We start from the raw sequence: 15,074 nt of genomic DNA on the forward strand, positions 1-15,074 counted from the left end.
GAGACCGGACATAATGTTCTAAGAGTTTCAATACGAATGACAATTTTCTAGCTTATCTGCCTAATGTTTTCTCTAATGACAGCTTTTTAATTTAACTAGAATCAGCCCTCCTACTTAACATTTGGGCCCCATTCCATTATGGAGAATTAGGTCACTGACTTCATTAGTACCACAAGAATTTATTCCAATACACTGTTAAAGAGCAATTTAATGGCCAGGCATGGTGGCTCACACCTGTAATCTCAGTACTTTTGAGGCTGAGGTGGGTGGATCGCTTGAAGCCTGGAGTTCGAGACCAGCCCGGGCAACAAAGTGAGACTCCATTTCTACAAAAAGATAAAAAAAAATTGGCCAGGTGCTGTGGCATGCACCTATATTCCCAGCTACTTGGGGGATTAAGGTGGGAGGACCGCTTGATCATCCCGGAGTTCAGGGCTGCAGTGAGCTAGGATCACATCACTGCACTCCAGCCTGGGCAAGGGGGCAAGACCCCATCTCTAAAGAAAATAATAAATAAAAATTAAAAGTAATTTATTATTATTTATTATTAATCACAATATCTCAGGAACTTATAAGTTTCTCTCAAGTTAGCTAATTTCTAAATTGACCTAGTTCCTACCCCCCTTACAAAGAAAAAAGATATATATATAATATATATTACAAAGAAGTTTATTGTAATTTTAAAACAAGTTAAAGTGTCACTATATTATAAACACCATTCTTACAGTATCTTGGATAAAACAGTATTCCCCCTTATCTGAGGGGGGACAAGTTCCAAAACCCCTAGTGGATGCTTAAAACCACGAATAGTATCAAATCCTATATTTTCCTAAACACATAGACCTATGATTAACTTATAAATTAGGCATAGTAAGAAATTAACAATAAGTTGTAATAAAATTGAACAATTGTAACACTTACATACTGTAAGAAAAGTTATATTAAGGGCAGTCTCTCTGTGTCTCGAAATATCTTATTGTACTGTCCATCGGATAACTGAAACCGTAGAAAGCAAAACTGCAGATAAGGGGGGACTGCTGTATACATAGCTTTGAGTTCCAAAACAGTGCTCTGAAATTCAGTCATTTTTATCTAATAAGTAGTACTCTGAAAAAGACTATGTCATAGTTTATTGTGCTAAGCCACACTTATCTGAATATCTAAATATATAATGTGTATCTTTGAGCACAGTGGTACTTAACAGCGTCAAAAAGTACTGTCATAAGCATATTGTACATAAAAGAGTTTGAAAATCATATTTAGAAGAAAGATCTACATAGAAAAAGATAGCTGACAATATTCACATTAAAATAAAGTACTCACGTTGATGCCCAACCCATCAAAGGATTTTCCCATCGCTCCCTGGTATCAAACTCCATCTTCCATTTCTTTGTGTTGTTTACTCCAGACTGCATGTTATTGCGAGCAGGAACAAAGATCCTGACTTTTCTAGTTTTTATATGCTCTTCTGGAACGCCAGTTAAAGTAGTGATATCCTACAGAAAAACAAGAAAAAAAAAAACACGTTTCAAACAGCCTACATACTCACTAATGTACTTTTGTTGTTTCCTATATTCATGCAACTCTATTCAGATTTGTTCATAAATTGAGATAAATTTTCTGGCTTATTTCACTACCATTCTGATACTTTACAACATAAATTACTATTTAGATACCTGTAAATGGTTTATTTAGGGGAACGTAGTGGAGACAGTGGAAAAGGATCGTAAAAAAAATTTACGCCCTTCTGTCCAACAAAGCATTGGTATTTTCTGAAGAGACTGTTTGCTCGCAGAAGAGCCTGTAGTCAACAATGCTCTTACTTTGTGAGCAAGTGTGAACTAGTCAGAGGAGAAAAAATACAAAGGAAATATGAAAAGGGGATATAAAAAGTAAATCCTTATTTGCATGTTTATTTAAATCTTAAATAGAAGACAATCTGTTACTTATAATTTCTGTGTCAAATTGCTTACCCACAAGGCATTACCTTGAGAGGGAAACCTGAACCTTTTTGTAAAGTTGTAAATTTAACAACTTTAATTAGCATTGTGATGTATCTCCCTTTGGTGAAACCTACTATAGAGAGAATGATACAATCAAACACATTCTGCAAAAGTAATCCCAAAAAGTGGCATAATTTTTGCCAAAATGTGAGATGAAAACAATGGTAACTTTAACTCGATTTTTCTATAATTTTATCCAGTAACAAATGCTCATTTTGAAAATGCACAGAATTTTGATGCCCCAGAGTAGATACATTTATCAAAACATAGTAGCAGTCAGGACACAAATTAGTAAAGTAATTCAGAGTTTAAAACTTATTTATTCCTAGTGTTCCATTATTGGAACGCTAAGCATGTGGGAGTTATTTATATCCTACTGCTCAAGGCCATTGCCAAGGTCTGATTGCAAAAATTCTAAAAATTGCAACCTCAGACATAAATGGGTTAAATCTCCATTTAGTAATGGTAAAATACTTTATTTGATCAAAGTAAATCACATTGGGGTCAACCATATGCTTATTAATGAAGCATTTTAAAATCATGGTTCACTTACTAACGTAAATTTTGGATAACTTGGTAAAAACAAGAGTTAATATAAAAATGATTATACCAAATTTGTGAAAACTAGAAAACGTCTGTGAATTTTTATGTCATTATAATACACACCCTAATGAAGACTAATGTTTATTTGTAGTTTCAATCTATCAATGCTATGAACCAAATAACTTGCAAGAATACTTAGCTGGTAAGTATTCTTAGCTAGTACGTACTAGTGGGAAAAACACGAAACACATTTCTGACTTGACTATTATCTCTATCCACAAGATTAAAAACCAATTCTTTAAAGTTATTTTAGTTGGCAACCAATCCTCTATTTAACACAATACCTTTCCACCTGCGTCAATAATTAGGTGTGGCTACTTTGTCACAGCTTGTTTACAGAAACTATCAAAATTATCCATATAAATATTTACACAAATATGCACTTCTAATATGTGCCTACATTTACTTATTTTTAAAGTTTCCCTACATCTAGTTTAAAGTAAAAATGAGTGAAGCTGGCACATAATTTTTAAAGGTGTGAAATACTTTAATTGGTAATTTCTAATATTCAGGTTCAACTTCAAAAAAAGTTTAAGTATTATTATATTTAATGACTTCCTGAAGCATATATTCTCTATTTAAGAGCTTAAAGTGGCTCAACTCCTGGGAAGTCCACAATGTTTAATTCCTCCTTTGAATTCACTGTAATACTTGCAATCTGCCATAGTAGTTTATTATTTAATATTATATATCTTTAATCTGTCTCGTTTCCTCAGCTACAGCTTAAGCTGGGTATAAACAAACACTATAAGCATGTTATAGAATTATGGGGTGAGGCATCTTTTCCAAATTCCAAAGCATCCCCTCTGTTCTGGGCTGAGCTCATAAAAGCTGGAGCTGTAAGTTATGTCTATTTTTAAAACTATATGAAAGGAAACACATTAAACTCTTAACACTGGTTACCTCAGGAAGATTAGAGGAAACACTTTTACTTTACCTACTTCTATACTGTGTTGCATATATGCCAAAGTGATTAAAAAACTTAAGATTTTAAACTTTTTCAAGTTTTGAAAAAAATTGAAATAGTATTTCTTGATTTATACTATAAAACAGTATTTGAGCTACAAAGTAGAAAGGACAGTATATAGAAAACCTTTTTTAAAAAGTGTCTACACAATGTTGCTAAGCTATTTATATTTTGAACTCATAACTACCAATCTTCCATGTCTTCTCGAATTACGGCAATTATTTATCGGTATCTTCCCCTAATTTAAAGTTGGCATTTGAACAAGTGGGTTTCTGATTTTGGGAACCCAAGTTGTCATGACACAGAATCAGTTTTTGCATGCAGAAGACATGTAAGGTACTACAGCCCAATTGAGCTGCTGCCAAAGACAGAATAAAGAGGCTTGGCATCTCTCATATACTTGACACCTAAAGGGCACAGAGGCTCTAAAATTCCTAGTCCCTGTAGGCACACTCTCAGTCTAGACAACCTGATTTCTCACTTTAAAAATGCATCACGACACCCTATTGTTATCATTTCATCCACACAGCTTCGGCTAGTGACAGAAGAACCTGTTCTTTAAGCGCATTTCAATGGGCTAAAGCTCCCACTCCAAGATTCCATTAAAACAATGGAACACTTGAAAAGAACTATGAGGCGCTATGCTGAACTCTACTTGTGTCTTCAACGCTTTGTGTGGTTCCCTCTAAATTCACACGGAGCTACCTGAGATCTAACTTTCACAAAAAAATTTAAAATCTGCAAACTATTTAAATTATATTGAACTAATTGTATTCTTTATGGATTTCTACTTTTGTATGGCAATATGGATCACCTGTGAGTTTTTGAAACCTATTTAGAAAAGCTAGACATGCTTTGGAGAAAGATGTCACTATTGCCTTTTACAAATTTCTTATTTTACTGGTAAAATAGAGATAAATAATTTATAAATAATAATTCAAAAAACTAAATCACATAGGTATGAAAAGCCTTCAAGCTGGCACCCGAAGAACCTCAAGACTCACCAGTTAATAATTATCTGTAAATTCCAATAAAACAAGCTACTCTATAAGTAATATACACAGATTTACTGAATTTTAAAACTTAATTGTTGAATAGTTGGGTCAAGTATGAAACCTATGTTTCCATTATTAATGTCATTATCCTAATAAAGTTTCAGAAATACAACCTTATGTGCAATATGCTATTTTAATAAACGATAACAAGTCAATGATAATTCACAGATTAAGGGCATTCAAGTCAAAATTTGCTATTGGAAAGATGCATGTCATAATTCCAAAGTTCATTCTTTCAACACCATATCTTCAACAATTTTACATTTTGGAGGAGATGATAGCTGACCTGCCATTTCACAAGTCTACATAAATGAAGAGAAAATTTAAAAAATCACTATGAATGTACCAGTATATGTATATGAACTTTATTCTTTCAAATACCAATTTTCATGATAAAATACTAGTTTTCCATATTAAAACTGTATGATTCGGTTATCAACTGTCTCCATTTATCTTCTGTGATTTCAACTTTTTTTTTCTTTAACAAAGGAAGCAGGGAACAAGCAATGGGAAGTTGGTGTCAAAATGCAGAAAAACCTCCCAGCAAGCTTCTTGCAACCACCCAGGATTTAGAGTCTTGCTGGCCGCTCTCTTTTCAATACCAGAATTTCACACATTTCAATGACTATTATGACTTCAAAGAATCAAATTTTCATCATTGTCCGTCATCTGCCGGTTGATTTGTATAAAGGAGTTCTTCTGCATGCACTCCAAACAAAAGCCTCCTTACTTTTGTGGCTATATATCAAGTTTAAAAGTTTTGTTTGTGACAGTTGTGTCTTTGGTAAATTAGGGCAACACTGAAGGAGTGCAGCTGCTCCACAGCAACCTCCTTTTTGGCACCATTTCACTTAAATAAAAACTGAATAATTAGCTTCTGCCTTTATTAAACCACAAAAATGCCACTGGCCTTAGTAATTACTTCCGGTTGCCCCACCCACTTAACCTTAACAGTTTACACTTGTCATAAAGAGAAATAAATGTAAGGTTTTTGCACTTTGGGATTCATTTTTGCTAGATCTCTCAGTACGCCCAGAAAAGCCAAAACTTTTATCATGCTTTTCCTAGTAAGTTCACTAAATTGCATGTTAGTATGGATCAATGCTGAAAAGTTTTAGTAGAGCACATATTGAAACATTAAAAATACTGTTTATAGAAACTTGTTCTACCGCAGACTATTAGTTATTTACAGCTAAAACTAATCTAAATTTGATGACTGAGTTTATATTCTATTTCAACCATAAAAGATGTTCAAAGAAAAGCAAGTCTTAGACCTGTAATAAAAACTTTCTTTCAAGTAACCCACAGATACTTAAAGCAAGAAACTCATTAAAGGTTTCATAAATAAGGACATTTTACAAAATAAATTTTACAGTTTAAAAAATATAAAGAGTTGGCAGATAGCATTATCATATCTATTTACTTACTGTGGAAGAACTTAAACACTTCTAAAAGCTTAGGGGCCATATAGATTCAGATACAATAAAAAACATAAAAATAAATTTGAGTTGTGCCATTAGAACCAACTTTTGTTTGTTTGTTAAAGTAACAAATTGATGTTGGAGTCCAACCAGGCAATGAATCAAGTGTTGGAATGTGACATCTGTTATATTTTGCATACTGGGCAAAACTATCATTGAGCCAAAAGTGTAGTTTGAATGAACTGCTGTGGATAATATGATAGAAATAGTTCATGCAAATGATGCTACTAATCATACAAGGAGTACAAAACTAATAATTAGAGACATGTTTTTCAATCTCACAAACTATTTTTACCACTCCTAGATCCTTCTGAGCAGGAAAGCCTTGGCTAAAAGCAAAGGGCTGAGTCAAAACTGGGTTGGAATCCCAGTTCTCAACTTTGGGCGAATTAATAGACTCCTTTTTCATCATGTATAAAATCAGTTTGCTATACCAAAATGAGTACTAAATATGTGAAGTGGTTACCTTCGGCAACAAAAAGAATGTTTCTCATTTATTCAACGTATTTTTTAGCACTTACTACATATTAGACACTGAACACAATGAGCAACAGTGAAAACATGATCTCTGTCCTCAAGAAAATAACAAACATTTTTTTAAAGGACATTCTCTGTCCAACCACACCAGCTCCCAGGGAAGTTTGTAATAAAGGTCCCGGTCTTTAAGGGGATTCTGTCATCTCAACCTTAGCTGGTCAGTCATATGGTTAATGTCACAGATTAATGTGTGTGTGATTACAGGCATGCCATATTCCATGGGAAACTGGAGATCCATAACCACTATAGCAACAAAGTCTTTTCTTTCTTTTTGCCTATCTTTGGAAAGGGCTGTCTCCTCCAAATTTCATGTTAAAATTTGATCCCCAATGTTGGAAGTGGGGACTAACGGGAGGTGTTTGGGTCATTGGAGCAGATCCCTCACAAATGGTCTGGTGCTGTCCTTGTGGTAATGGGTGAGTTCTTGCTCTATTAGTTTCTGCAAGAGTTCCTCCAAGAGCTGGTTGTTTAAAAGAGCCTGACACATTCTCTCTCTCTTGCCTCCTCTATCACCATGTAATCTCTGCACAAGCCGGTTCACCTTCACCTTCTGCCATGAGTAGAATCAGCCTGAAGGCCTCATCAGAAGCATATGATGGCACCATGCTTCTTGCACAGCCTACAGAACCATAAACCAAATATATTTCTTTTCTTTATAAATTATCCAGTCTCAGGTATTCCTTTACAGCAACACAAATGGACCAAGATACTGCCCACACTGGCTCCTTCCTCTTCCTTCTGGACCTTTTTCTTCCATTTTCTTCTGCTCCCCTTTCCCCCTTTTGATATTCCATAAAGTAACTTTGAATCTTGATATGTTCCCCTTCAAGTTCCTACTTTGCCATCCTTCCATCTACCCCTGCCAGAATCCTTCACTTTCCACTTCAGCCCCTCAGTAATTTGAACTTTAAGTACCCCTACTCTCAAGGGATTCAAGGTCTCCCAAAAGCAACCACGTAATGCTGAGAAGAGGAAAAAAAAAAAAACTATCTGAAAACAGAAATGGATGTTTTGTTCACTTAGATGGACTCTGGGGAAAGACAACTGCTAGATGTTTCCTCAGTCACTCACTCACCTAAAAATTTCGTCCACAGCCTCCATAAGAAAAATATTTGATAATAGGCAAATATGTTATAAAACTCCTCCCTGGAAAAAACTTACATTCTTTTTCTATGCCTTTGAGATGTAAATTTCCTACCTGTCTTTTCTTGAATTCAATAGTTATCTTTTAGAAATACAAACTTCAGGGAGATAACTGTTATCAAAAGAAAAAAAGAGAGAGGAAGAAACAAGTTTAAACAAAGTTTAACTTTTTAGTTTCTTTGCTTCTGTGATATTTTTTATAACTGCCTGATTTTTCAACAAGAAAAATAAAATGATGCTTAGCTTTGTTTAATGTCTCAAGAAGTTGTCATGAGCAGTTTAAGTATAATTGTTGAGAACAAGTTAAATAAATATAACTGGAGTAAAAATTTGTAAGTGAACTCTTCAATAATAACATTTTATACAAGATGTCAACTTAAAAAGAGGTTCCAAAATCTTTTTGGTAACTTGCAACCTTAAAGTTATACTTAAGTAAGATTAAGTAACAGATATTCATTAAATGTCTAGGTCATTTCTTAGTAAAATAAAATGCTGAAACATTAATTGCTGAACATAAATTTGAATTTATATACTTTTGGAATATTGCTTTTATACACTATAGAGTAGCTAAACATATTTGGTCTGTTAATAAAAATGAGAAATTGTACTATAAGGAAGCATGTTTCTAGAAATCATAATAGTATTAATCTACAGAATATTATTACATGACAATTCACAATTGCTAAGTATTAAAATTCTAATATATATATATAGTTTAAGCTACAAGAAATTAAGAAGGGTGAAGAGAAACAACTTTTATACAAAAAAATGCAATAAAGGATGTATTTCTTGGTAAGAGAAGTTCTAAAGCATGAGGATATATTTTCCATTATGGGAAAAAAGAGAGTAAATTAATTCTGTGCTAAAGTAAAATAACTGGTTTGCCAGAATAAGAGAAAAAAGCAGGAAGAAAAAGCAGTTGGATATTTGTTTCAAGACTAAAAAAGGCTTATGGAAAAGGAATCTTGGGGGAAAAAATCTTATCTCATGTGGTCAAAGATGGCTGAAACTGAATGAATTCATTTACATAGTTTTATTAACATTAGCTATAGCTATAGTATTAATAGTACACTGATGCAAAACTAGAAATTTGGTCTTCTCTGTTAAAATGACAAAGTTTTCCTGGAGTACCGGTTTAAGAAAGTGAAGGTTTTCCTTTATCTGTTAAGTAACTGGCCAAATAAACAAAGATTTTGTGTTTTATCAAGATAATTTTTTTTTAACTTTTATTTTAGATTCAGGGATACAAGTGCAAGTTTGTTATATAGGTAAACTCATATCATGGGAGTCTGGTGGACAATTATTTCATCACCCAGGTACTAAGCATAGTACCTGATAGTTATTTTTTTCTAATCCTCTACCTTCTCCCACCCTCCTACCTCAAGTAGGCCCCAGTGTCTGTTGTTCCCCTCTTTGTGTCCATTTGTTCTCATTATTTAGCTCCACATATTTGTAACTATGTAGTTTTCTGTGTTTGCCTTTAAAATCTTTTGTCACTTTGGTAATGTTTCACAGTGCCCTATGGGCCTATTTAATCAAATGCTTTAAACCTTTTGACATTTTTTACTTCTTAAAGTAAAATTCTAAACTATGTCTTTTAAACCTCTGATTTTGGAACTTTCCAGAGGGTCCCTGGAAAGTCTCAAAGGATTTGTCTCTCAATCTGTTGGAGATATTAATTAGGCTCATTTGATAAGTTAAATTATATGGGAAGAACTGTCAAATAATAAGTGATGTTTAGACTTCTCAAAATTATTATCTATGAGTATATTATTAATGAGTGTTCCATAAATTGACATTTCAAAAATTCTGATATGTTCTGGTGTAATGCTATCAGTCATAATTCTGGCTAGTATGTTAACATTTTGTATACCAAAAAACTGCCGAACTTCCTTGCCAACTGCATCATTATAATAATGAACGCTCATCAGAGTTTTAACCACGGCCATTTTAAATCTTCTGTCATTCATAAGACAGTTACTATATATTTTGATTCTTCTCTCAAAGTGTTTGCAGTGAGCAATAGTCTAAGTTGCCTCATCTTCAAGGGGATTAATGAAAAAGACTGACAAGTACTCTGTAACACAGATTTCTGGTAACCTTCAGATTATACCATTGGACTGCATAAGAATTTCCAGAACTCGAATGAAGAAACTAATGGGTTTGTGAAACTGTTCATCAAAATCAAGCAGAACAAGAATTACATGAGGGTGAATGAACTAATGAGGATATTTTTGTTGTTGTTGTTTGAAACATTGTGGGTCTTTAATGTTTTGTTTTCCAGATTTAAGGAAATTCTTTTTTCTTTTCTTTTAAGCTATCTATACAGCTTACAGCAATTTGGCAAAGTATACTTTTATAAACAAAAATGGAAAAAATTCTCCCCCTGCATAATCCTTCTAGAATCCAGGAACTATAAGCAAGTATTCTTATTTTTATACAATATAGTTACTTGTACAAGTTCAGGAAGAATCTGTTCTTGTAACAGGAAATTGTGTATTTACTGCTTATATTACCAAGGCTTTGACTAGAATGTCTTATTTTCAAATACAACCAAATAACTTTAAGAAACTAAGTTTGACTTTATGGAGCCAATAAAAGCCCCTTAGGGGTAAAAAACTGGCCTGGTAACTTGAATACATGGTTGTATGGTTGCCTTACAGCTAGGTGAGTAAGGAATGCTACTTCTTGGAAGGCCCAGGAACCTCAGGATACTTGGGGACCTCAAACAGGAATTCACCTAATCTCTACAAATGCAAAGTCTTATGAAGAGTCCTTGGCTTGGCCTTCTAGTCTCGAGAGGCTTTTACAAATCCAATCTGAGACTCCTTATGAAAAGTTCCAGCAAAGCAGACTTAAAAAGAGCCTATGCTGCACATAATGTAAATAATCAGGTTAAGTGTATTAGCCTGTTCTCACATTGCTGTAAAGTAATACCTGAAACTGGGTATTTTATAAAGAAAAGAGGTTTAATTGGCTAAAGTAATACCTGAAACTGGGTATTTTATAAAGAAAAGAGGTTTAATTGGCTCACAGTTTGGCAGGCTGTACAAGAAGCATGGCTGGGGAGGCCTCAGAGAGCTTTTACTTTTTACAGCAAAGCCAGAGCAGGCATCTTTACGTGGCTGGAGCAGAAGGAAGAGAGAAGGGGGCAGATGCGACATACTTTTAAAAAACCAGATCTCATGATAACTCATTTACTATTACAAGAACAGCACAGACAGGATGGTGCTAACCTATTCGAGAAGGACCACCATGATGATCCAATTACCTCCCAACAGGCTCCACCTCCAATGTCGGGGATTACATCTCCACGTCAGATTTGGTAAGAACACAGATCCGAACCATATCACTAAGTTTAATAAGATTAAACTTGTTTTGCAAACAAATTAGTTTGATTATCTTTGATAAAAATGAGAATGACTGTAGAAAGAAAAATTACATTTTAGAAGAAAACTATAGTGCACCTATTATTAGATCCCAGCACATTGTTTTTGAAGTTTTGTTATTTACCTACAAACTGAAATGAATCCTGAATTCTTCTGGTTTCTTCTAATATCTAGCTACAGCTCTCCAAACTAATATTTCCAATTTTCTCCCAAGTTTCTTTGACTTGGAATTACTGAAATTAAAACTTCCCTTTTCCTGAAGTCTTACAAACTGTGGCTGGATAAATTGATAGAAACTTCAGAGAAATCACAACTCATGTGTAGACAACCTTTGTGACATTCAGACTGCAAACCAGGAAAATCTATCAGACTGCCACTGCCTGTAAAACTGGTTTTTTAAAAAATCTGTTAGCTGGATACAGTGGCATGCATCTGTAATACCAGCTCCTAGGGAGGCTGAAGTGGGAGGACTGCTTGAAACCAGGAGTTTGAGACCAGTCAGGGCCACACAGTGAGACCCCATCTCTTTAAAAAATAAATAATAAGTAAAACATTTGTTACATTTTTTTCTTGTTAATCTGTCTTTTGTTATAGCAGTGTCAGCCATAAACTTTGCAATGGGTATTCAAAAGATTTTCTCCCTAATAGTAGTATATGATTTGACATATGACATAACCAAATCAAGTCTACTAAGAAACTATTTTATGATGAAATGCAATTTTAGAAAAATGATATAAAATACAATTTTTCCCCCAAATAAGAAAAATCTATTAGAACACCTTTTTGCATTTTTATAAGGAAAACTTAAAAATCTTTGTTTTCTAAGTTCAAACTTTGGAACAACTGAAATCGTTGAAAAATATGCTTAACGAAGAAATGAAGGATCAATGCCTAGATGAAAACCAGTATGTTTAACAGAAGCATTCTGAAAATTATTAAACTAATACATTTTTTAATACTTAGAATTACAAAAGTATAACATTTAATAATTTCAACTTTTTGGCAGCTTAATGGATTTGCTTTTTAACCCAATACTTCAGGATTCTTTTTTATTTTTACTTATTTATTTATTTTGAGAAAGGATCTCACTCCATCACCCAGGTTAGGGTGCAGTGGCATAATCATGGCTTACTGCAACCTTGAGTTTCTGGGCTCAGGTGATCATAACACCTCAGCCTCCTGAGTAGCTAAGACTACAGGCAAATGCCTCCCTGCCTGGCTAATTTTTTGCATTTTTTTTTTTTTTTTGTAGAGATGGGGTTTCACCATGTTGCCTAGGCTGGTCTCGAACTCCAGCAATCCACCCGCCTCAGCCTGCTGAGTAGCTGGGATTACAGGCATGAGCCACCATATCTGGATGGATTTTATGGTTGGTTGGTTGGTTGGTTATTTATTTATTTATTTATTTATTTATTTATTTATTTAACAGAGTTTTTGCTCTGTTGCCCAGTGTGGAGTGCAATGGCGTGATCTCAGCTCACTGAAACCACCGCCTCCTGGCTTCAAGCAATTCTCCCACCTCAGCCTTCCAAGTAGCTGGGATTACAGGTGCCTGCCACCTCGCCTAGCTAATTTTTATATTTTTAGTAGAGATGGGGTTTCACCATGTTGGCCAGGCTGGTCTGGAACGCTTGACCTCAAGGTGATTTACCCGCCTCGGCCTCCCAAAGTGCTAGGATTACAGGTGTGAGCCACCACACCCAGCCAGATTTTTCAGATTTTTAAATCATCAAGTCATGTACCTATCTTAGGATACCTGGCAGCTTTTCAGAAGCTATAATAAAAGGTGAAAAAAAAAAAAAGTCTGGCCCTAAGGTACCTGGAACTTATATAACATTACCTTTTGAAAAGAACCAGTCTAAACCAGATAAGGTGGCATATGCCTGTAATCCCAGCTACTTAGAAGGCTGAGGCAAATGAACTGTTTGAGCACAGGAAATCTGAGACCAGCCTGGGCAATAAAGCAAGACCCATAGGGAAGGAAAAAGGGAAGAGGGAGAGGAAGGAGGGGGAAGGGAAGGAAAAGAAAGGGAAGCAAAGAAAGAACAGAACAGAACAGAACCAATCTATTATTTCTTAATTAAATAGTACTCTTCATCTCCTGGTAATAAATTAAAAAGGCTAAAGAACACATAGCATACATTAACAGTTATGAAAACAAAAGGTATGGCAGTAAAGAACTAAAGATGAAATAATTCTTAGATAAACAAATATCAGGACAAAGGGCCAGAACATAAATTTCCTAAAATCAAGCAATGGTTTAAGCAATAAAGGAACTTAATTACATCTGAAAAGGACACTGGAAATAAGAGAAAATAATGGATTGAAAACTGAATGCTTCAGATTTAATAATGAAATATTCATGAGGCAATGATGTGCAAGTCAAACTAGATTGCAAGAAGGCATATTAAAAAAGTGTAAGGGGATTCCTTGTCAATTTAGCATAAGAATAAAAAACTATGCAACAGAAGTTTCCTTTCTGTTGTTAAGAACTGGTCCTAGCTCAGTTGCCTGAACATACTAGTAAAACCAGGGAAACACTTAAGTAAGCAATATACACAAACCTTAAACATTATATTATAATGCAAGAATGTACATGTGTATTCTTTTAATAATCTGATTTGGGCAATGCCTTTTGAGTATAGGTCCATTTATCAAAATCCCAAGTGGTGTTTTTTCCATAAACCATCAAGAAAATACACCATCTACAATTTATAGTTTCAGTTTTGTAAATGTGAAGTGAGAATATAAAAATGTTTGTGAAATAATCTGAGTCCAAAATCTGCCTAGAATTTAATGATTTCCTTTTACACCACACACAATCTTTTTACAATTGCCTTACTCAACATACTTTGACAGGAATTATTAGTATGAAGGAGACAAAATATCTTTTCTTCTACTCATCTTGGGTTCATGGTTGAGGGTCCCAAAACAAAAGACGGATTAACAAGAGAAAAGCATACAAATTTATTTAATATAAGTTTTATGTGACACAGAAGCCTTCATACGGAAATGAAGACCCAAAAAAGAGTTAAACCTGTGTGTTTTTATGTGTAGGCTAGATGAAGAGTGGGTAGTCAGAAATATGATAGGATAAAGGAGGTGTGATCTAATGGTAATAGACTGCAGAAACTTAGCAAGGCTTTTTGTTCAGATTCTTCTCTGTGATCCTTTATCTTCCTCAATGTATAGGTAAGGCAACTCTCACATAAGGTTGTATGGTCAGGGAAAGGTCAAAAAATCCTTCCTAGGTTTTACAACTGACCTCATAAGAGACAGGGAGTTGGGAAGGTCACAGCGACCTTTTTGCTTCTGCCTTCTTCATAAAACATTCAATATGCCAAGTCGCCATATTGTGGGGTTCCATGTCTTGAACACTATCATTAGAAATTCACCTTTATCATCTTCTCAAAGTATTCAACAGAACTGTTACAGAAAGGACTCTCTTGTCCTCATATAAGCAGATTATAGCACTCAATTACATTATGAATTACAATGTCAAGTATAACTGGCAGAGACAGGTATGGAAGTAAGCTCGCTGAGTCTTGATAAAGCATACGACTCAATGACTGAAAGCTGAAGTCTGGCAATATACTAAAATGAAGCCTTAATTAAGCCACATATGTAGTATGTCAAGGGTGTTAGTAGGTATGTTTTATAAAGAGAATTGAGAACATCAATAACTGAGCACATTTTTAAAGGTTGGTTTAAAAAATAAAGATTCATTAACAAAGCCACTGTTGCAAAAGAATTGTCACAGTGTAGTATATGGATCCTGCTGCAATCCATAATGGGATCAGACTACCACTCTTGCCTTTACAAACAATAAAACTAGGGAAGTTATTTTAAGCAACTGTTTTCAGGTATTGGACAATGTGATAACAGAAAGCACAGCA

The 15,074-nt window shown here is 34.5% G+C and overlaps 1 protein-coding gene across 3 annotated transcripts in view; it reads right to left on the reverse strand.

Annotated features, from left to right (window-relative positions):
• NDUFS4 (NADH:ubiquinone oxidoreductase subunit S4) overlaps positions 1–15,074 on the reverse strand; it is a 122,736-nt gene that overhangs the window by 35,910 nt on the left and 71,752 nt on the right. For 2 of the 3 annotated variants that reach the window (XM_016952753.2, NM_001071794.1), the window contains 1 exon segment: positions 1,324–1,496. In XM_016952753.2, the coding sequence (XP_016808242.1) occupies positions 1,324–1,496 (173 nt within the window). 3 annotated transcript variants of the gene reach the window in all.

The sequence above is a fragment of the Pan troglodytes genome, chromosome 4 (assembly GCF_028858775.2).
Source record: "Pan troglodytes isolate AG18354 chromosome 4, NHGRI_mPanTro3-v2.0_pri, whole genome shotgun sequence".
NCBI lineage: Eukaryota > Metazoa > Chordata > Mammalia > Primates > Hominidae > Pan > Pan troglodytes.